The 22,820-nt window shown below is 40.4% G+C and overlaps 1 protein-coding gene across 3 annotated transcripts in view; it reads left to right on the forward strand.

Annotated features, from left to right (window-relative positions):
* Window positions 1-355: 355 nt before the first annotated feature.
* Window positions 356-22,820, forward strand: part of VCAN (versican) — a 110,505-nt gene continuing 88,040 nt past the window's right edge. The window contains exons 1-4 of one of the 3 annotated variants that reach the window (XM_037530075.2): window positions 356-522; window positions 737-838; window positions 14,766-14,841; window positions 22,313-22,690. In XM_037530075.2, coding sequence (XP_037385972.1) covers window positions 14,772-14,841; window positions 22,313-22,690 — 448 coding nt within the window. In that variant the 5' untranslated portion in view covers window positions 356-522; window positions 737-838; window positions 14,766-14,771. Of the gene's footprint in view, window positions 839-2,319; window positions 2,844-14,765; window positions 14,842-22,312; window positions 22,691-22,820 lie in introns of those variants that run through there. The other 2 variants (XM_037530077.2, XM_037530076.2) reach the window with 2 other exon arrangements.

The following is a 22,820-nucleotide window of genomic DNA, read 5'->3' on the forward strand; positions in this document are numbered from 1 at the left end:
GTTGGCAGAAGCGGTGGGCCTGACACTTCCCTCAGATGGGACGGGCAGGCTCTGTGGTCGCGTAAACATGCAGAAATCAAGTTCTTTGCTGACTTTACAGAGTTTTCTTTGCTCTCAAGAAGAACCGATGGTACTCAATTGTCTAGTGCTGGCCTGCCCTCCAAGAGCCCGGGGGCTCCTTCCCCTAACCCAGAACTGGCTACACTGGGGGCGGGGAACAGGGGGTGGGGACTGGATGGGAGGGCAGGGGTTTCCGTGCGCTCTACGCGATGATACTTAGGGAGTCGCTGAATCGCTGCAGTTCCCAAGCCGATTGGTAATTCTTGTCAGGAAGAAAAAACGCCGAGAGGTGGGAGTGCCTGGGGAGGGAGGCAGGCGGTCCCTACAGCAGGCGCAGGGAGCTCTTCCGCCCCTCTGCCTGATTTTCCAGGCTGGGATCCTAAGGAGTGGCAGATTCTGCGGAGCGCTCCAGAGCCCCTGAACGAGCCGTCCTCTTCGCTAAGTCTCCTCCTCGAGCTGACGGTACAGTGATAGAATGAGAATGGGTGTCACAACCCGCATTTGAACTTGCAGGCGAGCTGCCCCAAGCCTTTTTGGGGAAGAACTCCAGGCGGGCGGGAGCAACAGCTACGACTACTAGGTGCTGTAGACAGGCGCTGGGACCGGGATCTGCGACTAGCCCCGCATCCTCCCGCACCCCCCAGCACTGTCCCGCAACCTCCGCACTCTCCCCCAGGTCACCGAGCTTTCTACGCGACCCGCCCCGGCAACGCCGAGCCCCTTCGCGCAACCCTGCGGTGAATTCTTGCCCTCAAACTGCAATAAGCCGCCTTTCAAGGTAATCACGTTTCTTTTGTTCCCCCTTTAAAAAAAAAAAAAAAACTTAAAGAAAAAAAAAGCGAGCGTACGTATAAAAAGGAGTGCATTGCAATAGATAGAAGGCTTTAATTAAGACAAATAGAAGTAGCGGTAAGGCGAAGTTAAGAAAATATATGCACTGAAAAAAATCAGGTAACTTTCAGAAGGACGTTTGGAGAGAGTAGTACCGAGGGACCATGGTGCTGAAAAAGCTGCAGACAAAAGAAAGCTGGGGTGGGGTGAGGGTAGAAGGACTAACGGAATTGGGGGGGAGGGAGTGGAGGGAATTGTAGGGAACCTCTAGAAAAGTCAGAGCTTCTAGAGCTAGAGAGGAGGGAGGGACCCCTGGCACCTTGGTCTTTTTTGTTAACCTGCTCCAGGCAAAAGTTTGAATGGGGACTCTGGAGACTCGCTCCCAGACAAGTCCCCGAGGCCGCCTTGTGCAGGCCACTTGGTTCTCTGCCCCTGGTGTGTGGTCAGTGTCCGGCGTTCCTGGAAAGCTGCTCCCGGGCAGCCCCTGACAAGGTGACCTGGCGCTCCAGCAGCCTGGGACCGGGGTCGACTTGACCCCCGCAACCCGCAGGCAATCTGGAAGGAGGTGCGCCCGGGAGAAGATGCAGGGTGCCCAGGCTGCTTCTTTTTGGTGACTTAGGGGCTGTCAAGGCTCACTCTCGGCGCCCCTGGGTTCTTTTGTCCTGTGAGCGATGCGCCGGGGCCAGCCGGGAAGGAGCGAGGGATGGGGGTGGGGCTGCTGGAGTGCGGCGGAGGTCTGGGAGGCGCCTGGGCGGGAAAAGCTGGTCCTGAACCAGCAGGGATGTGCAAGAATATTATCTCACCCAGAAGAGCGAAGCGGAGGCTTACGCTCTGGTCTCAGGGAGCAAAGCCGCGTTCAGAGCACTCTCCAGACAAAGGTGGTGCAGCGACCCGAATCTGGGGCCTCCAGGACCAGCCCACACGACCGGTTACAGCAGTCCTCTTTTTTCTTCCCTCTCCCCACCCCCTCCCATCTCGCAGTCCTAGTTGAGCAACTTTACTGGCGGCTCCAGCGGCGCGGAGTGTGCGCCCGGAGTCCCCGGGGACGCCCACCGCTGGAGCGTCCCGGAGCGCTGGGCGGCGTGGGCGCCGCTGGGAGGCGTCCCTGGGGCTTGGAAAATGGGGGGTGTCTGGACTAGCTTTCTGTGTCACCGGGCGTGGAGGGGTCAGTGTGTTAGGCAGCGTAGAGAAAGAGAAAAAAATAAAAGAGTGTCACAGCCACAACTATTTGCTCTGGATCCACTTGAGCCCCGGCACGTCCCGCTTGTCCCGGGGAGATGCTCGCGAGAGAGCAAGTCCACGCCGCGCCTGGAGAGCTGTCCAGCCCGGCGCGCGCCCAGGGGCGGAAAGACTGTCGTGCCATCTGCGTCCCCTTCTCATCTTTGTCTCTCTCTTTCTGTCTCCATCTTCTCGGCCTCCCTGCCTCTCTCCCAGACTCTGCTGTGTCTCTTGCGCTTATTCGTCCCCTCCCCCACGGCTGACAAATGAATGGCTAGTGTGAAATCCCTGCCTCCCCAGTCAGCCCCGGCAGGCGAAGCGGGAGGAGCGAGGGAGGCGGTGCGCTTCTTGCGCTCGGCCCCGGGGTTGCGTGCTTCGGGCTTGCAGAACCCAGATGTCTAGGAATAGGGAGCTTTGTGATGGGTGTGGGCGCCCTCTGATGGAGAAATCCTGCAGGAGTGGAGAGAAATGAGCCCCCTAAACCATGCGAGGTGCTTTCACAACCTCTATAAAAGGACGCAGGACCCTCGCTTTCCATTTGGTCGATAGTTTTCTACTGAAGAGTCCGCGACGTCCATCGAGGCGTGTGGAGAAACCAGCAAGAAGGAAGGAGGCATTGTCCGTGCCAAGTGCAGAAACGAAAAGCCTCCTCTTGAGCCGACTGGGATGTGCGCGCGCTCCAGGTCTTCTCTGTAGCTTGGTGGACTAGCACACCTGGCTAGGGGTGTATCCAGGTGTGTGTGTTGGGGAGGGAGGGGGTTGCTGGGGCTGGGGGGGTGTTAGTGCTCAATCTTGGATAAATTTGTTAGGAAAGATAATACTGTTTTTCTTTTGCACGTTTTACTAAGACCCAATAAGCACTTGAGTCCAATGCTAGGGGCCCGTTCCAGGACAATGCAACAGAAGGGTACCGAATCCAAAATTTAAATTACTCAACTTAACGTTCAAGGTGAAAATTTGGGAGATGGCAGGCGCCGGGAGAAAAAGAAGATAAGGGAAGGGAAGAGGGTGAATGAAAAGAACTTAGATGGGGCAATGCACCCAAAAGGCTGGAGGAGTACCGCAACGCTTTGTTTCCAGTTTTTTGACTGAATTTTGTGTCTCTAAGAATTTGTTGAGATCCCGCGGGCCTTAACCAACGCGACTGAAACGGCTTGGCGATACGGGAGGGTGGGGGAGGAACTGGACTTGGTAGAGGGCCGGCGGGTCGTCTTCTACTTGCTCAGCTTGGCGGGAGGAACCGCGGAGGGAGTTCTCCAGCTGCCGCCACGTGGGCTGCGGCGTCAGGTCCGGGTCTGAGCCCGGTGTGACTGACTGCTCGGGCTCGGAGACTATGCACTGACTAAACCCCCAGTCAGCTCAGCGGGGCGGCCGTCTGGGAGCCGCCTGCGGCCCCGCCCAGAGGCCAATGGGGGCGGAGATTTGCTCCCTACTTAGAACCAGCGCCGGCTGGGAGGGGCTGGGGGCGTGGGTTGGACGTGGCCTTTTAGTGGCGAGAGTGAAGCGGCGGCCTGACTTCGTGGTGCAGAGATCCGCTGCAGCTGGAGTCCACCAGATTTCTATCCCGATGGTGTCAAATGCGCCTATTAAAAGGCTGTTTGAGATTCCCCCCGCCTTGCTTCTTGAGAGTGATAAGAGTGATAAGGGTTTTTTTTTGTTTATTTATTTTTTTAATTTTATTTTTATATTCCCCATACAATTGCAACCCCCTTATTTTGACCCCAATCCTTCCTTTCCCCGCCCCCCACCCCGCATACAGTGTTTCTGGTTCATAGTTGTTTGTCAATTTTGATATTTTCTTTCTTATAGTTATTCTTTTTCCTGGTCCCTTATTTAAGTTATCTAGATTCCTGCTATGAGTGAGACCATCCGGTTGTTGCTCCATCCATGTTGCTGCAAATTGCATGTGTTTATCTTTTTTGAATGCTGAGTAATATTCCATGGTGTATATGTACCACATCTTCTTGATCCAGTCATCTATTTTGGGGCATTTGGGTTGTTTCCAAAGCTTAGCTATTGTAAATTGTGCTGCTATAAACATAGGGGTGGAGGTGCTCTTTGGAATTGCTGCTTCTGTGTCCTTTGGGTAAATACCTAGGAGTGGAATTGCTGGATCATATGGAAGCTCTATGTTTAGTAGGTCAAGAAATCTCCACACAGCTCTCCATAGTGGTTGGACCAGTTTGCACTCCTAAGAGTAATATAAGGTTTTTGTCTTGAGAAAGGGAAAAGCAAAGGGCCTACCTGGTGGCGCAAGAGGTTGAGCACCACACTATGAAACAATCCACAGCCGCTGCAGCATGAGTTTGATCCCCGGCCAGCCAGGGAGAACAGCACATGGCAAGGCAGACCTCACCTGTCTTACCCGCTGCTCCCCTCAGCAGTGTATTTCAGTCAGTCTGCCTGTTCTGTTTCCTGCTCTGTCTCTGGTGGATCCTCTCACCCCCTGCATCTCTGGCCTGTACCCCAGTTCTTAATATGCATAAATAAATAAATCTTTTTTTTTAAAAAAAGGGAGAAGTAAAGATTCACTCCAAACTTTTTTTAGCAGAAAATATGAGAATGTTGGAATATAGTCAAGTTAGTCTAAAGACCATGTTTTTTTTTTAGTGAATTACAGGATAAATCATACCCTAGACTGTTATAAAGACAGGGCTCATTCATCTAGAAAGGGAAATGATTGCCATTTGACAGGACTGATGGAATTCAGTGAACTTGCAAGGATTAAGGAGAAGTGGTGACTCTGGTCCCTGTGCATCTGTAGCCTTAGCACAACCTGGCCCGTAGTGGGAGCTCAGCATGTATGTAGTATGAAGCGACAGAACAAATGACCTGGTGGAACGTGCCGTTGACTAGACACTAACATAGTTGCATGTTAAACTCTACTACTTCTTTGCTTTATCTTGACATCTCTTGTCTCAATTTCTGGTAATTGGTCCACTTTCCCTTTCATTTTGACCCCAAAATCTTCTATTTTTAAGTACTGGGTGGCAGTTGTGCCAAACTCATGGTGAATATACACATTCAAAGGACTAAAATAGGATGTTATTTATTTAAGATAAAAATAGGAAGGCACCAATGGAAGCAACGACTAGTTTTCTGAGATAAAATCTGTTCACAGTATGTAACTTGGAAAGAACAGACCAAGCAGAAGGTCTCACAGACTGACATCTAGCTCTGAACTCTAAGTGAGGAAAGGGATATTTTACAATTGTATATGCCTGTCCAGACTCAGGCTGAAAAGTGTTCCAATGGATTCTTAAGTGATTGAGCAATTACTTCCTCCAGCAGGAAGTCCACAATCCTAAATCTTTTTGTGGGTGGTGGGAAGAGAGATGAGATTCAGGACAATCACTTAGGATTTATGTAAGAATTCTAAGTTTTGTTCTGTTTTTCTTAGTAGATAGAAAAAATGAAAACTAATTCTTAAAATGTAGATCATGCTTTAAAAAAATGTTTTGAAAGAATCCCCCTAGATTTATATAAGTTTACACTTCTCGCTCTTTTTGCTTAGTGCTTACAGAATGTAGGTATTTGATGTTTTAAGATAGCCATACCTGTACACGTGCAAAGTTTATTTGGAAAGGTCATAAAAAGCTAACTTGAGGTTGAAGAAGATTAATGTCAAAGGTAGGGTCATTGTTCACTTCTTTCTCTTGCTATTATGTTTATGTACTTTGTAGTTAATGAGTGGTCACTAATTGAGCACCCTGCAATCATATTTAAGCCCTCTTTTCCTTTTGAGGTTGAAGTATTTTTGTTGACTTCATTTATTAACAAACATCACTAGATTCTGTATCTCAAGTGTTATCTTGCCCTGTGAATGGCAGAACTTTCCAAAACTCATGGTTCCTTTCAAGAAAAGGATCAACCACTGTCATGGGCTATTATTTCACCACCCACCTAGAGAAACCAATTAGGACGCACAAACACTCATAGTTAGATTATTTGCCCTGGTCTGAGAAAACTTGATGATTGTTACATAGGTTCATACTTAACTAGAACACACAAGGCCAACCCTCTTGGATTTTGAATCAGAATGAGAGAAGTCAAGATAAATAACCTGGCAAAGCTCCACTTTGATAAGTGAATTTTTTGCAGTTTCCTCTGGTAGCCTAGACTCGGTAAATTACACATATACCTTTATATCATATATGTTTTTCCAGGGCTTTTATTTATTTTTTTTATACTGCCTACTTTTTATCGTGAAACATGCCAGGAGTGGTTGTATTTCACTGGTCAACCTAAGCATCTTTGTTTAATGGCTTTGCCAGTGATGTTTCCTGACAATTCTTTGAACAAATCTCTCATCTCTACAAGGGTATAAATGAAGATCTTTGTTTAAAATGACCTTATTTGTGCATTTATATACTTCTTACTTCATTCTTCTAAGAATTTTAGGAGGTGTTTATGTCTATAGAAATGAGATTATAAGACTTATTAAACACATATGAAATATGCAGTAAATTATAATCTTTTGTTAAATGGATTGATTTTATCTGTGATATAGTGAATGAACATTAGATTTGGAATGAGAAAGCTTGAGATGTACTTATCAACTGAGAAAATCAGGTTAAGACAAAATTTCTAGACCTTTGGCGTCAAAGTCTATTAGTCATAAATATGAAATGAGTGAATACCTATAGTATATACCTATATATATTATATAGGTGAATACCTATATGTATATACCTATACAAACAATTGTTATTAGTATATTTAATATTTTTATATTGGAAATAATGTTTAATATAATGTTATGGAGCTTTCTGGTTTAATTTAATATTTTAGTAATAATGGTGTTATCGAAATCATACATTTCTCACTATACCTGTAAAATGAATTGGAGATAGGCACATTGTTTTAAGATTTGTTTAGTTTCATTGAACAAAAGAGAGTTCAGAAGTAAATTCCAATGGACATGGAAATTCAGTGGAAAAAGAAGGGTTATTCAATAAATAGTTTGATAACAACTGTTTGATTCACTCAAAATACAAGTTAAAATATATCTCATTTTTTATTAAAAATTATCTTAATATGCACCAGATATGTAAAACAGCTAAAATCACTAGAGGATCATGGGGTTTTTAAAATAATAACTTAGGAGCAGAGAAACCTGCTTTAAGCAAAGGATAAAACCCAGAAGCCATACTAGAAAATATTGGGAAGTATGACTAAATAGTAATTAACTTATTTACACAAAAACAAATAAGACATTTGGAAACTATCTGCAATAGATGAGACAAAAATTCTTTGGATATACCAAGAATTTTTACAAGTAAATAAAAAACCACAGTCTATAAAAAAAGGACAGATGTTGCAAAAAGAATTTTTTTTAATCCTATAAAAGTTGTTCAGCCTTACTTAAAATTAAAGAATGGCAATTAAAACAACAATGGTATGCTCCACCATGTTTCATTAATTAGAGCAGTAAGGATACAAATGTTTGAAGAAAATTTCTGACTACCAGATTGCGGGGAAACTGAGTCACACATATGCTATTGTGGAGTATAAATATGTTCTTCTTCTTTAGAAAAGAATTTGGTGATAGCTGTCAAGTTTTTTAAATGCTTATATCATTTGACTCAGCAATTTTTCTTCTAAATTGTCAAATACATAGTGATACAAATGTCACCTGAGACATAGGCACATGAATGTCTTGACAGTATTGTTTCTAATACCAAAAATTTATTTTATTTATTTATTTTTTTAAAAGATTTATTTATTTATTTATTTATGCATGCATGCATGAGCTGGGGTGCAGGCCAGACGTGGGGGAGGGTGGCGAGAGGATTCACCAGAGACTGAGTGGGGAGCAGAACAGATAGATCTACTGAAATATACTGCTGAGGGAAGCAGCAGGCAAGACAGGAGAGATCTGCTGCGCCATGTGGATAGCTCCCTGGCCAGGGATGGAACTCATGCTCCAGTGGCTGTGGATAACTTCATAGATTGCCTCTTACCCCTTGTGCCACCAGGGAGGCCCCCTAGCAAAAATTTTAAAGTGCCCTTAAAGGCTCATTATAGGAATTGGTGAAATAAAAGACACTACATTCATTTCACAAAAACTATACAATAGTTAAAATCATACAGCAAAACTGTATTTGTCAAGAAAAATTGTGTTCTCCAACACAATTTTTGTATTTTAAGTGAAGAAAGTAATGTACTGAATAGTATATATTATATGCATAGCGTTACATAATTAATGGCTCCATTAATTCATTCAACAAATATTAACTAAGTGCCCTGGGCATTGAATACTACCATGAACAGATCATCTAAGACTTCTCTCCTAGAGCTTATATTATGGTGGAGTAAGGCAATTTCCAAACACATATATAAAGTGGTGATATGATGAAAACAAGGCATGAGAAAAGGAAGTGCAGTATGTTTTAGACTGAGTAATGAGGAAGAAAGTTGCCAGGCAGAGAACCAAGCAGTACTAAGGGCTAATGACATGACACAGTTTAGCAGAGTCTAAGTTCAGGAATCCAGTGGCATACTACTGAATAATTCATAGGGTGCCATTACACCTGGGAAGTAAATTCATGAGATTTCATGGGAAGAAAATTCATGAGATTTCATGTTTAAGCCATGAGATTTCTTTCTGCATTATAACAATTTCTCCTGTGAGGAAGCACCCGGGAGTAATATGATAGGTAATACCTATTGTATCCATTTTATCGCTGAGGCATCTTAGACAATCAGTTGTCTACGGTAACTAACTTGAAGACTGGAAGACAAAATCTCTCTGTGTCCTTAAGCTCTCTTTGTTCAGGTTTCCCCCATTTCGAGGGAAATATTAAATATGTATTTATTAGAAGCTCGATTCTCCTTTTCTCTAAGGCAATCCTTGACATGACCCTTATCCTCACTGGAGACATTTCTCCTGTATAGGGGTCCTGTTGACCTTGTCTATTGTGTCTCTCAGACAATCAAACAGCCTCAGTCAGCTGTGCCTTGATTGTTCAATGACTTTCTTCTCTTCTCATTAACTTCACAGGAAGAGAAGGCTAAATATAGATACTGCTTCTCCTATCTTCCAGATTGTTCTCTGCAGACAGACTTGTTATCATTAACAGGGTATGCTTACAAAACAGACTTGGAAAAACAGAAGAATGGAGACAAGGACTGGAGTGGTAGTAAAGACAGAATTATTATAAAGTTACTTATTTGGTGAGATTGAACATAGAAGGTGCTTGATTTGACAACTAAGGACATGGACATAACCTTAAAAATGTTAGAGAAATGGAATAAATACCCAAGAACACAGAGAAAGAAATAATGGAAATATAGTTCAGAGGCAACTTAGGTCAGTAAAAGCACTGCGACATTTACTAATTAAACGACTACAGTTGAAATTAAGGTTTCATACAATGAAAATACATTGTGCAAAAATAAAAAATGTTATAAGAGTTGTATAAAATAAAATATAAAAAAAATATATTAAAAAATAAATAAATAAAGGGTTTCAGGGCCTCCCTGGTGGTGCAAGGAGTTAAGACGCAGCACTATGAAGTTATCCACAGCCACTGCAGCAGGAGTTGGATCCCCGGCCAGGGAAGTGACCCACAAGGCGCAGCAGACCTCTCCTGACTCACCCGCTGCCTCCCTCAGCAGTGTATTTCAGTAGATCTGCCTGTTCTGCTCCCATCTCTGTCTCTGGTGAATCTTCTCACCCCCACATCTTTGGTCTGCACCCCAGCTCTTGTAAGCATAAATAATTAAATTTTTAAAAATATAAATCAAGGGTTGTGAATTCAAGTGCCTACAAGGAGCAGGCATGGAGTGGGAATGAACAAAAGGCCACGTGGGCCAGTGATAACCTTGAACATAGAGCCGAGTGTAGAGGCTGTTGTTGGCTCACTGTTGATTGGCCAACTACCATATAGACCTAGAGTTGCTGCATCTGGTTTTTCAAAGGAAGTCAGAGACTTGGGTCCTAGGTTGAACACTTCAATTTATTTATTTACTTGTTTATAATTTTTATTTTTGTTTTGAAACATCCTTGTTTATTTTTTACAATACGGGATTTCTCTGCTCAGGGGCTCAGTCGCCATAGTTTTCTCACTATTGAAGTGGAAGTGCCCGCATTCCCTCCTTCCTCTCTACTCTCCCCTGCTTTCCTCCCCCTCCTCCCCTCCTGAGGAATACTACAATTTTTAAATGCTGGCAGTGTTTTCGAAGATATTTATGCAAATATATTTAAAAATTTACTGATCTTGTCTTTGTATTTTCAATGCATTAACTTTCTTTCCTTAACGTTTCTTACGGACAGTCTTGATAAGTGATGAGTATACTTGTAATATAGATGAAGACATTTCCATACTTCCCTCAATAAAAAAAGACACTTTTTAAAAAAAAGATTTATTTATTTATGCATACAAGAGCTGGGGTACAGGCCAGAGGTGTGGGGGGTGAGAGGAGTCACCGGAGAGAGTGGGAAGCACAACAGGCAGACTGACTGAAATACACTGCTGAGGGGAGCAACAGGTGAGTCTGGAGAGGTCTGCTGCACCATATGTATTGCTCCCTGGCTGGGTATCGAACTCGTGCTGCAGAGTCCGTGGACAACTTCGAAGTTGTATCTTAATCCCTTGCGCCACCAGGGAGGCCCCTAGAAAGACACTTTTATAAGGATGAAGTATGGCACAAAGAGTTAGACTGAGTATCTGTTTTGGATAGGAAATTAGGTTTCAGAACAACCACTCATGGCTTAAGATCACACCTTTTGTTCTGGTTGTGATATGAGATCTGAAACTCTAGATAGTAACCATCAGATATTATTGAGTTATGGTAAATATTTTGCTGAAATAATTTATGTGTATTTGAGGTGTTAATTTGTCGGCTTGCCCATATTCATAAGAGATTGTTGGCACATTGCTTCTAAGCATTTTAAAAAAGATTTATTTTTAGGGCCTCCCCTAGTGGCGCAGCGGTTGAGCGCCGGGCTGTTAAGCTGCCCGCAGCCTCTGCAGCACCGGTTCGATCCCCGGCCACCGGGCGAGGGTCCCACATGGCACGCAGACCTCTCCTGCCGCGCCCGCTGCTCCCCTCAGCACTGTGCTTCATCAATCTGCCTGTTCTCCCTGCTCTGGCTCTGGTGAATTCTCTCACCCTCCTGCGCTTCTGACTGTACCCAGTACTTGTATAAATAAATAAATAAATCTTAAAAAAAAGATTTATTTTTATTTATTTATGCATACAAGACTTGGGGTGTAGGAGAGAGGTGTGGGTGGTGAGAGGATTCACCAGAGTGGGGAGCAGAACAGGCAGATCTGCTGAAATACACTGCTAAGGGGAGCAGGAGGTGAGACGGGAGAGGTCTGCTGTGCCATATGTGTCACCTCCCTGGCTGGATCGAACTCAGGCTGCAGTGGTGGTCACGCTGAGACTTAACCCCTAGGCTGCCAGGGATGCCCTTGCTTCTAAGCATTTTTATGAGTAGCAAGTACAGGCATTGGTCACACCTTTGGTGTATGAATGTTCCTTGAATGATGGTGCCCCCTGACACTTCTCACAAGAAATATTGTGGGAATTAGTAAGTTGAATACGATACTAGCTCTGATTTCCAGAAGCCTACTGTTCTACAAAGAAGAGAAAACATGTTTATACATAATGAATCAAATCACATAGCAATAGATTATAGGGCAATATATTATAAGCATAAATTTATACACTACTACTATAATGGTAATCTATGTTATCATTTTCAAATTTAAGAGCTTCATATTCTTTTTTTTTTTTGCTATTAGTGATCTGAAACCAGGAAGAGAACACCTACAGAAAGATTATATCAGTATTTTTAATACAATATTGAGTATTGAATGTACCATATATCAGTGAGTTAAATATAATTTTATCAGTTGTCACCATCACTCTAGCAATTAAGTACTAATTTTTCACTATTATATAGTGACAGAAAGTGAAAGTGAGAAAGTTAGTACCTTACCCAGAATCACAGCATGTAAGTAGAGTATGTAGAGCTTGAATTCTGGACTATTTGACAGCTAAAGCTCATATTTTTAATATTCTGCCTATAAACGTTTCATGGAAAAAATTGAGAACATTTTTTTCCTTGAAGGCTGATAAAAACTGTTGTTTTAAGGATAATTACAAAAAGGTTTCTTACTTGCATCAATTAATATTAATGAACACATTTTCTTTATTACCACTTTATGATACAACCTAAAATTTTATTTTGTTTGGGAACTTTAAACTATAAAATATATGAAACTGATATCTTTATTTTTCTCTGAAATATTGTAATGACATTGAAGTATGAGTGTATCCTTCCTGCTTGCTGTGGTATCTGTAGTAGCCCAGAAATTTAGAGACTTAATTTTCCAGTTAGTGTTTAATAACATGTGTTAGCATATCCCATAATTCTATGAAAAATAATTAAATTAATTATCAAGGTTAATTTACTATTATCAGGTTAATAAGATTAATTTAGTATTATCTCTATGCTTTTAATAAATGTCAAGTGACATGTATGTGGAAAATGAGAGCTCTATATTATAATTAAAAACACTAATTGAGAATTGTGTATAATTTTATAACTTGTTTTAGAACCCTTCTAATATTTATTTCAAGATATACAAAAAAAGAATCCAAATAGAGAACATCAAGACAAAAGGAATGACTGTCATAAATTACGAAATTGGACTTGGATTGTTTTTATACCATTTACTCTTCAATCCACTTTTTCCTAAATAGTACAGAATTTATATATTTTCTAAGCAAGATTCTAGGAAGTCATTTAGGACACCAACTCACATATGTATCACTTAATATGTTTTCAGTGATAAGAAACAGAAAGCCCTGATTTTATCGGGTTTAAATAATAAGAGAATTTATTATCTCATATAAAAAAGAAGTTGAAAGGTGTAAGTCTAATGATTGAGAATATAAGCCCCATCTCTCCTAAATCTTTGTCAACTTTCTCCCTGGAGACTATCTTATACCTGGTGGATGAAGGTACTACAACACTTTCAGGAGAAATATCCTATCATAACAAAGCCCAGTGAAGGAAAGTAACCACCTCTTTGCATCTCTTCTTAGATAAATATATCCTTCCCAGGAATACTCCCCTACTCCTTTCAGAGTTCCCCTCACATCTTTTTTGGACATAATGGCAGTACTTATTCCCAAACTAATCATTGTTAAAAGGAATGGGACAGGTGTAATTGACTTAAGAAAATCAGGATCATCCCCTGGGGATGATCATCCCCTGGGGTCAGGATCATCTCCTGGGCTAAGGTTTAATAATGTTGCTCCTATAAAGCCTGTGACTTTGTAAAGGAAGGAATATGCTAGAACGAATCAAAGTTTTTTCAGAAAGAAGAAAGAGGAATGTCTACTGGCTAGCCAACCAACAATGGCTGTTACAGAATGGTATGAAATGTAGCTGAAAAGGGACCATCTGTGGAGCTCAAATAATGTTCTGCAGGATTTTTGTTTCTTTGGGTTTTTTTTTTTTTTGAGGTCAGATTTTTGATTTCTAGAGGGTCCCCAACACTGGTACTCATCCTTTTTATAATTATAACTTTAGAGAAATTCCATCTGTAAGGGACCATTCTGAGAGTCAGGTTATATGTTTTCTGCAAGGTCACACAATATATTAACAGCAAAACTCTTTTGGCTGTATTAGGCAAGGTTTCTTGACTCATGCAGGTATTTCTTTTTTCTTTTTCATTCTCTATCCTTCAGACCTTAAAACCATTGGAACTGCTTTAAAATTCATAGCAAACTCTTTTTCTCAGTTCCCTCTAATACATTTATTTTGTTTATTCAGTTTTTTTTTTTTTTTTTAGGCATGTTTTATTTATTTATTTATTTATTATGTTTGTTTGTTTTGTTTATACATGCACTGGGTACAGTCAGAAGCGCGGGAAGGTGAGAGAATTCACCAGAGCCAGAGTGGGGAGCAGAGCAGGCAGAGGGACTGAAGCACACTGCTGAGGTGCAGGAGAGGTCTGCGCACCATGTGGGATCCTCCTCGGTGCCAGGGAGCAGCCGGGGATCGAACGGCGCCGCAGACCGCGGGCAGCTTTGCAACCCAGCGCTCAACCGCTGCGCCACCGGGGAGGCCCTGTTTATTCAGTTTTTTAGAAACTAAACTGAAGTCTTTTCTTTAAAAAGTCTGCCGAGGTGCTTATTCTCTGCTTTGAGCTTGTGTATGAGCCACCAACAAATTCTTCCCCACCTCTCATTTGAAGCAGATTTCTTTCAATTTCTTTCGATGTTGTTCCCCATCTTCTTTTGCTCCATTCATGACCAGTTTCCTGTTTCTAAATAGACTTTGTGGTCACCTTCCCCAATTTGTGCCAGCTCTTAGCCAGTAGTTATTTAGGCTGTGGTCTTTATTGTTCTTCCTACAGCCTATTCAATTGTGGTTGCCCCACAAATCCACATTGTTATATGTCCCAAATTGAGTTCTGGAATTATTTTGGTAACTACCAGATTGGGTGAAATTCAAATGAATAATTAAAGTGTTGGGACAACTCCTATTGCATGTTCCCTCCTGTTTTTATGATCCAAGAAGTGCTGCGTCTTACACTCTCATTACATACAATGCATAAATAGTGTGTGGTTTATGACCTGCCACAAACTTGAATGCTTATTATTTACTTTGTACTTTTATTCATTTCTAGGACAAGATGTTGATAAATATAAAGAGCATCTTGTGGATGTGTTCTACCTTAATAGCAACCCATGCGCTGCAAAATGGTGAGTGTGGAAATAATTTCCTTGGTGATAATTGAAATAAACGTGTAAGTACTAGGGTTAGAATCACTAGAATAAAGAGTTAATTTTTGATCTATTTGGTGCTAAACACTCCTAACTAAAATATTGGGCTGACTGCTCCCCACTCTGGCTCTGGTGAATTCTCTCACCCTCCCGCGCTTCTGACTGTACCCAGTGCATGTGTAAACAGAACAAACAAACAAATAAATAAATAAATAAACATGCCTCTATTTAAAAAAAAAAAAATAATAAAATATTGGGCTGAAAATTATCATAGTAAATAAACAAATTAAAGCAAAATAATGAAAGGGATGCTGAAGGAGCCAAGGGGGTTTTCAGTAACTTCCAAGATTCTTTTCAGACTGTGCAAAAAGGCTTTTATATGGCGTACTTTAAAATTCCACCTTCTATACTACTCAAAGACTTTCATATAAAAAAAAAAGAAAGACAAAACTTCTGGAGACTAGAGTTTGAAGGGTCAAGAAGATTCAGAGAAGGCTGGTAGCCAAGTTTTTGTGTCCTCGCCTCTGCCTTGTCCACCCCTTTTACTTCCCCTTTTTCCTTTCCTCCTATCTCTTCCCCCATCTCTCTCTCTCTCTCTTTCTCTCTCTCAAATGGGTAAGTGTCCTGTACTGTTTATTTTTGTTTATTTTTTGGCTTTATAACAATGAGGATGTTATAATTCCAGATTTGTGGACTATGGATTTCCTGTAAATGAATCTCCTAGTTACATGAGACAGGCAACAGACAGTCCAGATACTTTCAAATTCATGAAAATAAAGCAGAGTGAGATCGTGGAGAATGCTCTGGTCTAGGGGAGGTGGGAGGCCTCTTTGAGAAAGTCTCATTTAAACTGAGATATGAGTGATGAAGGGAAGCTGGCCAGCCAATGTCTGGCCCTGAGTTCCGAGGAAATGAAGTGTGTTGAGCAATAGAAAGGTCGCCATAGTTAGAGAGGGAAGGAGACGATACAGAGAGAGATGGTGGCAGTGGGACCAGAGAGACGTCCTCGGGGTATGTGGAGATGGAGGATTTAGATTAAATAAAGGGTTGGATATGATGTGGAGAGGGCAAGAGAGGAATCAAGGATGAGCTGACTTCTGAGGTGCTCACCTTCCTTGCCTCCATTCTCCTTTCTGGCCCATTTAACAGCTCCCTCTCCATGTATGCGTGCTGTTACAGCTATGATAGCCCATAACACTGCCGTGGCAAGTTATTCCTTTTTCTTCTCCCCAAGCAGACTGTAGGCTGCAAGAAGTTGCCTTCATTTCCTAGCAGAGGGCCTCATGCACTGAGAGCATTAAACTAAATTTCATGTATTTCGTAAATTAGTGACTGAGCAAGTAAACTCATTTATGAATGCCATCAGAGTCTGTTAACTTCCTATGAGTGATTTTTTCCAGCATTTTCAGCAAGTAAAGGTGAAGGTCACAGACAGGAAAGGACATCAGCATGCACTGAAAAGAGACATAAAAAGAAAGATACAGAAAACCAAAAAGTTGGTTTGTGTGGGCAGGAACAGGAGGGGAATTACAGAGAAAGTAGTGGAGAAACTTGAGCGAAAGGGCAGCTACCCATTCATTCAAACAAAATTTAGACTTTCCCTTGAAAAAAAAGACTCACACAGAAAGGGAGGAAAAACTAAAATACTTCTGTTAGATCTCCCAGAGAGGATTTTAGAACAGTAATAATAGCTAAAAACATTGAGTAATTGTTTGTGGTTGGTTTTGCTTTAAGTATTTTACATAGTTTATTTAATCTCACCTTTCCTCTCATCTGTCCTCTCCGATAAAACAGATGCTTTTATTCTCCCCACTTGGCAGAGGAGGAAATGAAACTACCCAAAGGTTTGGAGGGATAGTTGATATAGAAGATCAGGCACAATGTAGTGACATAGCTAGGAGGTGCTCCATAGTCCCTGGTCTCAACCACTTTGTACACCAAGAATCAAGTTCTTTGTAGTTTGGTCATCACTACTAGATATGTAACTACAAGATATGTAACAAGTTGGGGGTCATTTCAGAAGAATTTTTTGTCATATGAGACAAAATTTAAAAATATAATATGCAGATAAAACAGATTTACTGAGTTCCCAGTGGGGTAACTGGTTGCTGAGTTCAGTACCAGTACTTTCCTCTTAAGTTTTTCTCTCTTTATTCCTAGGTACTCCGTGGTCAATAACATTAGTGAAAATGTTGCCTATTGCTTTTTCCTTTACTGTAATGCATGGGGAGCTCTTTGCTTTAACAATGTCTATTATATTGATTATCTAGCATTGACCTAGTGACTTGGATATTCCTCTAATATTAATAAATGGAGCCATGTACAGTCATGAGTAAATAAAACGAGAGTAATACTTCCTTCTTGAGAAATTCCAGTATTCTCTATCTATCATGTATTTGGTCAAGGTCTCTGTATATATGTATTTGGTCAAATTGTATAGATAGAATTTATATCATCCTTGCACTGCAGAATTAACTGACTGAGAATGGAGTGAAATTGATTGTTCACATTTAGAGATTGTTCCCTGATTGCGACTCACTTGGACCATAAACCATCTAATGGCAACAATGAACATTTTGCTGACATTTATTTTTATTACTTGCATTGTCAGAGTTTCAGACAAATTCTTTCAGGTAGCTTTTTTTTTTTTTCTTTTTAACATGTGTAGTCTATAAACATCTTCTGAACTACTAAATTACTTTCTTAAAATATTTATATTTAGTGAACTTAGTTCTTGTGACCCCAATGCATTAAGACTCAAGATTTCATACACAAAAGACTTGACCACACAGCTTTTTGTTAATCTTGTTAAGACTGAATTCTGCATGACTATTTATTTATCCCTAACTGAAGCTTTTAATTTTCTTAATATCTTTAAACATCCAGAACAATAAATAACCCTTGGGAATATTGCCTTTTGACATCATTTTGTTCCAATACATATTTTTATTACAACACAATTCCTGAACAATGCCCTATGTTTCAGGAACCTCCCAATCAGATAGATTGGACTGAATCTCAAATCTGTCCCTACACTTCTAAAATTGTGAAAAGAACTATTAATACATATATAATTTTGTAATAAATATTAAGGACTTGAGAGTCGTGTATCTTCAGCTCATTTTAAGGAGAAGATAAACAGTCTCATAATTTATATCATAATTGAGGCTGATAGTAAATCTGTTTACTCTCCATTTGAAAAAACAGTGTTTTATTTGTGGCCTAGTTAATCATCTAAAGACATCTTCAGGAAGGAAAATAAAATTTCTTAGATCATATGATGAGTAAAAATTGGGAGGATTTTAGAACACAGGATTCCCAGGTCCCCTGTTGGTGGGAGAAATGTGTAAGGTGATTTTGTGTTGTTATCATCTCCCTAGTGGGGTCCAAATTAGAGGACTATGAAATAGGTGAAGATTGCTTTCCAGGGATACCCTCCATAGTGTAGATTTATTTTAAAGTTCACAAAATTACTAACAGTTAAGAAAAGCAAATTAAGGAAATAGTGTGGGGTAGAATTAGGAGTCTAGACTCAAAAAGGAACTAAAACTGAGACTTCTTATGTGATTTAAGATAGGCACAGGAGATCAATTCAATAAATACCAAAGCTGAAAGATTCTTTGCTTAGGTGTTAAGGAATATGGGCTCTGGACCAAGTCTATCACCATCCAGTTGGTGAACTGACGGCCACTTTCTGTCAGTGGGAATCCTTAGTAAGAGGTTGGAGCAAACTCACTCCGAAGGTGAACCTTCAGTAAGAGAATTTATTTTTTAAGGCAAGCATTCCATTCCATTTTGCTACTTATTTTTGAGTTACTAATAATCTTAGCATTTTAAAGATTAGTTTAGTGCAGCTAATAGCACACTTCATTTTATTTTTATTTAATTTTGTTAAGTGCCTTAAATCCTATTTTGGATAACTCTATAGATTAGTAATGATAAACACATGACAGCAATGGGCATTATAAATTTGAAGTAGATTAGTTATTTCTATCATAAGCACTGTACTGTGTTGGTTATTAGATTTATTTGTATCCTGTGAAATATTGTACATGTCAGTGTTTTGAAATTGAATTCCAATCTTTAGCAATAGAGGGTATTTTTTTTCCTTAAAAAATATGTAGAAGTTTCATAAGTTCTTATTGTAATTTTCAAAACAAATTATGCCCAATGGAATCTACAGGGCTACACTGACAGCTGTATCATTTCTGAATATTTAGATGAATATTCATATTGAAATGTGTGTTAACAATATCTATCTGTTAAACATCAATTCCAAAGAGCACCTGCACTCCTATGTTTATAGCAGCACTGTTTACAATAGCTAAGCTTTGGAAACAACCCAAATGCCCAAAAATAGATGACTGGATCAAGAAGATGTGGTACATATATACCATGGAATATTACTCAGCATTCAAAAAAGATAAACACATGCAATTTGCAGCAACATGGATGGCACTGGAAGGGATCATGCTCAGCGAAATAAGCCAAAAAGAAAAAGAAAAATACCGGATGGTCTCACTCATAGCAGGAATCTAGAAAACTTAAATAAGGGACCAGGAAAATGAATATAAGAAAGTGAAAATCAAAATCAACAAAAAACTATGAACCAGAGACACTTTTTGGGGTGTGGGGGGCGGGAGGGAAGGATTGGGGTCAGAATGGGGCGTTTGCAATTGTATGGGGGAATATAAAAATAAAATTTAATATTTAAAAAAAAAAAAAAAACAATATCTATCTGTTAATGTGTGGCTAACACACTATCTGTGTTGGATACATATCATTTTATTCATTAAGACTCATTATTTCTTCTCATGTAGAGGCTATTCTTACCTGGTTTATCATATTTTCACAAAGTAGGAATTGTTTGAGAATTGATAATATGTTCTATTGTTATTTACAACACATTGAATAGCCAATTAGTAGAGACTGGAAGATGGGAGATGTGGGGCAGGGATACAGAGTCCTTTAAGAGTGAAAGTTTTTGTTTTTTTTTTCATGTGGTAGTGTTAAATTGTAGTCAATATATTTATTATTAAAACTAAGGGCTTAAGCAGAATGACATTTTGCAGATTAATATTTTAGGAGAGTTAGGTGAACAGAAATCAACTTCTTTTAACCCTCCCCACCCAGATATAAGGAAAAGGTAGTGTTTCCTTGCTCAGTGATCCAATCTTCTGAAATACTTTCTCTCCTTTTACTTCCTCCTTGAATTTTATTTTCATTTCCTCCTATATAATGTAGCCATTATCTTAACATTTTTGTTTTCAGACCCTTAGACATAAATTTCACCTTTCAACTGCTTGCTAACATTGTTGCAATTTTTCAAACGTGCATTTTTTTCTCAATAAGAAGTCAGTTTTTTATAAGCACTAGACACCAGCCATTCTAAACAATGTCAATGATAAAATACTCCTCCTGGCAGCACCAGACCACCCTTGTGCTCCCACCCTCTCTGAGACCACCTACCCACCTGCTTTCTCTGCTGTCTGACCTGCCATTTAACACTGAGGTGGGAACATATGCCCTTCTATTTTTTAAAGAATGTTTTTCTACTTCACAACTTCTAATTATCAAAGTGATGTTTAGAATTTAAAAGATAAAGAAACAATATGCTGAAACATTTAAAAAGTCCTTCACTTCACTATTCAGAGATGATTCCAGCCTTTTACCATATTTCCTTCTGTCAATTTTTTCTTCACACAACTAAGATCATTTGTATTTATGCCAGAGACCCTTAATAAATTACATTTATAAAAAAAAGATTTATTTATTTATGCATAAAAGAACTGGGGTACAGGCGAGAGGTGTGGAACTGAGGTATAGGCCAGATGTGTGGGGAGTGAGAGGACTCACCAGAAACAGAGAGGGGAACAGAACAGGCAGATCGACTGAAATACACTGCTGAGGGAAGCAGCAGGAGAGGCAGGAGAGGTCTGCTGCACCATGTGGGTTCATCCCTGGCCGGGGATTGAACTCGTGCTGTAGATTGCTTCATAGGTTGCATCTTAACCCCTTGTGCCACCAGGGAGGCCCAATAAATTGCATTTTTAAAGGCTACACAATAAACCACTTTATGGCTGTGCTATACATTTCTTCACTATTCTGTTAATGTATGCATTTAGGCTGCATCCGGCCTGTCACAGTATCTATCTGCCTCGTTTGTCTGTCTACTTAATTTGTATTGAAGTAATGCTGGTTTACAACACTGTATAAGTTTCAGATGTAGGGGCCTCCCTGGTGGTGCAGGGGTTAAAGACAGTGCTATCAAGCTAGCACCAGCCTCTGCAGCATGAGTTCTATCCCCACTCCAGCCAGGGAGCTAACCCTCATGGCTCAGCAGACCTTTCCTGTGTCGCCCGCTGCTCCCCTCAGCAGTGTATTTCAGTGGATCTGCCTATTCTGTTCCCCACTCTCTCTCTGGTGAATCCTCTCACGCTCCGCACCTCTGGCCTGTACCCCGGTTCTTGTATACATGCATAAATCTTAAAAAAAAAAAGTTTCAGATGTACAGCTTCACATGCCGATGTGTATATCTCTCCTACATGTCACTGACGGTACAGTTTCCATTCACCACAATTCAATTACACTCCACTGTCTCACACACCCTCTTGTTCCCCGTCCCCTTTGGTAACCACCATTCTGTTGTCAGAATCTAAGGGTTTGTTTTTGTTTTGCTTGATCATTTGCTTTTGATTCTTTATCTTCCATAGATGAATTAAATAATAAGCTGGATGTCTTTCTCCATAGGACTTATTTCACTTAGCATAATACCTTCAAGATCCATCCATGTTTTCACAAATGACAAGATTTCATCATTTTTTTTAAATAGCCCAGTAGTATTCCAGTGTGTGTGCATATCACATCTGCTTTATCCATTCATCTGCAAGTAGGTATAGGTTATTCCACATATAGCTCTTTTGAATAATACTTCAATGAACATGTGTACATATATCTTTTTGAATTAATGTTTTTGTTTTCTTTGGGTAAATGCCCAGAAGCAGAATTGCTAGGTCATATGGTAGTTCTATTTTCAATTTTGAGGAATGTCCCTATTATTTTTCATAGTGGCTGCATCAATTTACCTGCCCACCATTGGTGTCTGAGGGTTTGCCCAATCTGCGTTGTTGATTCTAGTCTGCCTTTCTCCTTTTGTCTTTTATTGCTTGCTTCCCTATACTTGCCTTATTTCATTTATGTTAAACACTGTTATAAATGCTTAAAATGAATGCCATACTCTAGTACATAAAAATTAGCATGATTAATCCATGCCTGTTATGAGACATTTTTGAAATGGTATACTATTCTCTGTATATAGATAAAATTAATTATTTGACATATTTGAAGATGTTACTAAACTTCTGTAAGGGTTTCTTATTCATTCAGATATTTAGTACACTCAGTTTGGGTTTTACAGCACTGCTAATTTGGTATTTTCTCTTTCCTCTAGTTAAAGTGGAAAAAAGTCCACCTGTTAAGGGTTTCCTCTCTGGAAAAGTGAACCTACCTTGTCATTTTTCAACCATGCCTACCTTACCACCTGGTTATAACACCACCAGTGAATCTCTCCGAATCAAGTGGTCTAAGATGGAAGTGGATAAAAATGGAAAAGATTTAAAGGAGACTACTGTTCTTGTGGCCCAAGATGGGAATATCAAGATCGGGCAAGGTTTCAAAGGGAGAGTGTCAGTGCCTACACACCCTGAGGCTGTGGGGGACGCCTCACTCACTATGGTCAAAGTGCGTGCGAGTGACGCAGGGCTCTACCGCTGTGACGTCATGTATGGGATTGAAGACACACAAGACACAGTATCATTGGCTGTGGAAGGTAAGGTTTTCAGAATCTGTAAGAAAGTGGTATAACATGATACCTAATTCAGAAGTGCTGTAAAACAGTGCTCAAAAGAAATGATTATTCAGGGTTTGGAAAGGTGGAAAAAACATCCATCAACCCTACA

This window comes from Talpa occidentalis, unplaced genomic scaffold, assembly GCF_014898055.3.
Source record: "Talpa occidentalis isolate TD23 unplaced genomic scaffold, MPIMG_talOcc4v2.1 talOcc4.6, whole genome shotgun sequence".
In the NCBI taxonomy this organism is placed as follows: Eukaryota; Metazoa; Chordata; class Mammalia; order Eulipotyphla; family Talpidae; genus Talpa; species Talpa occidentalis.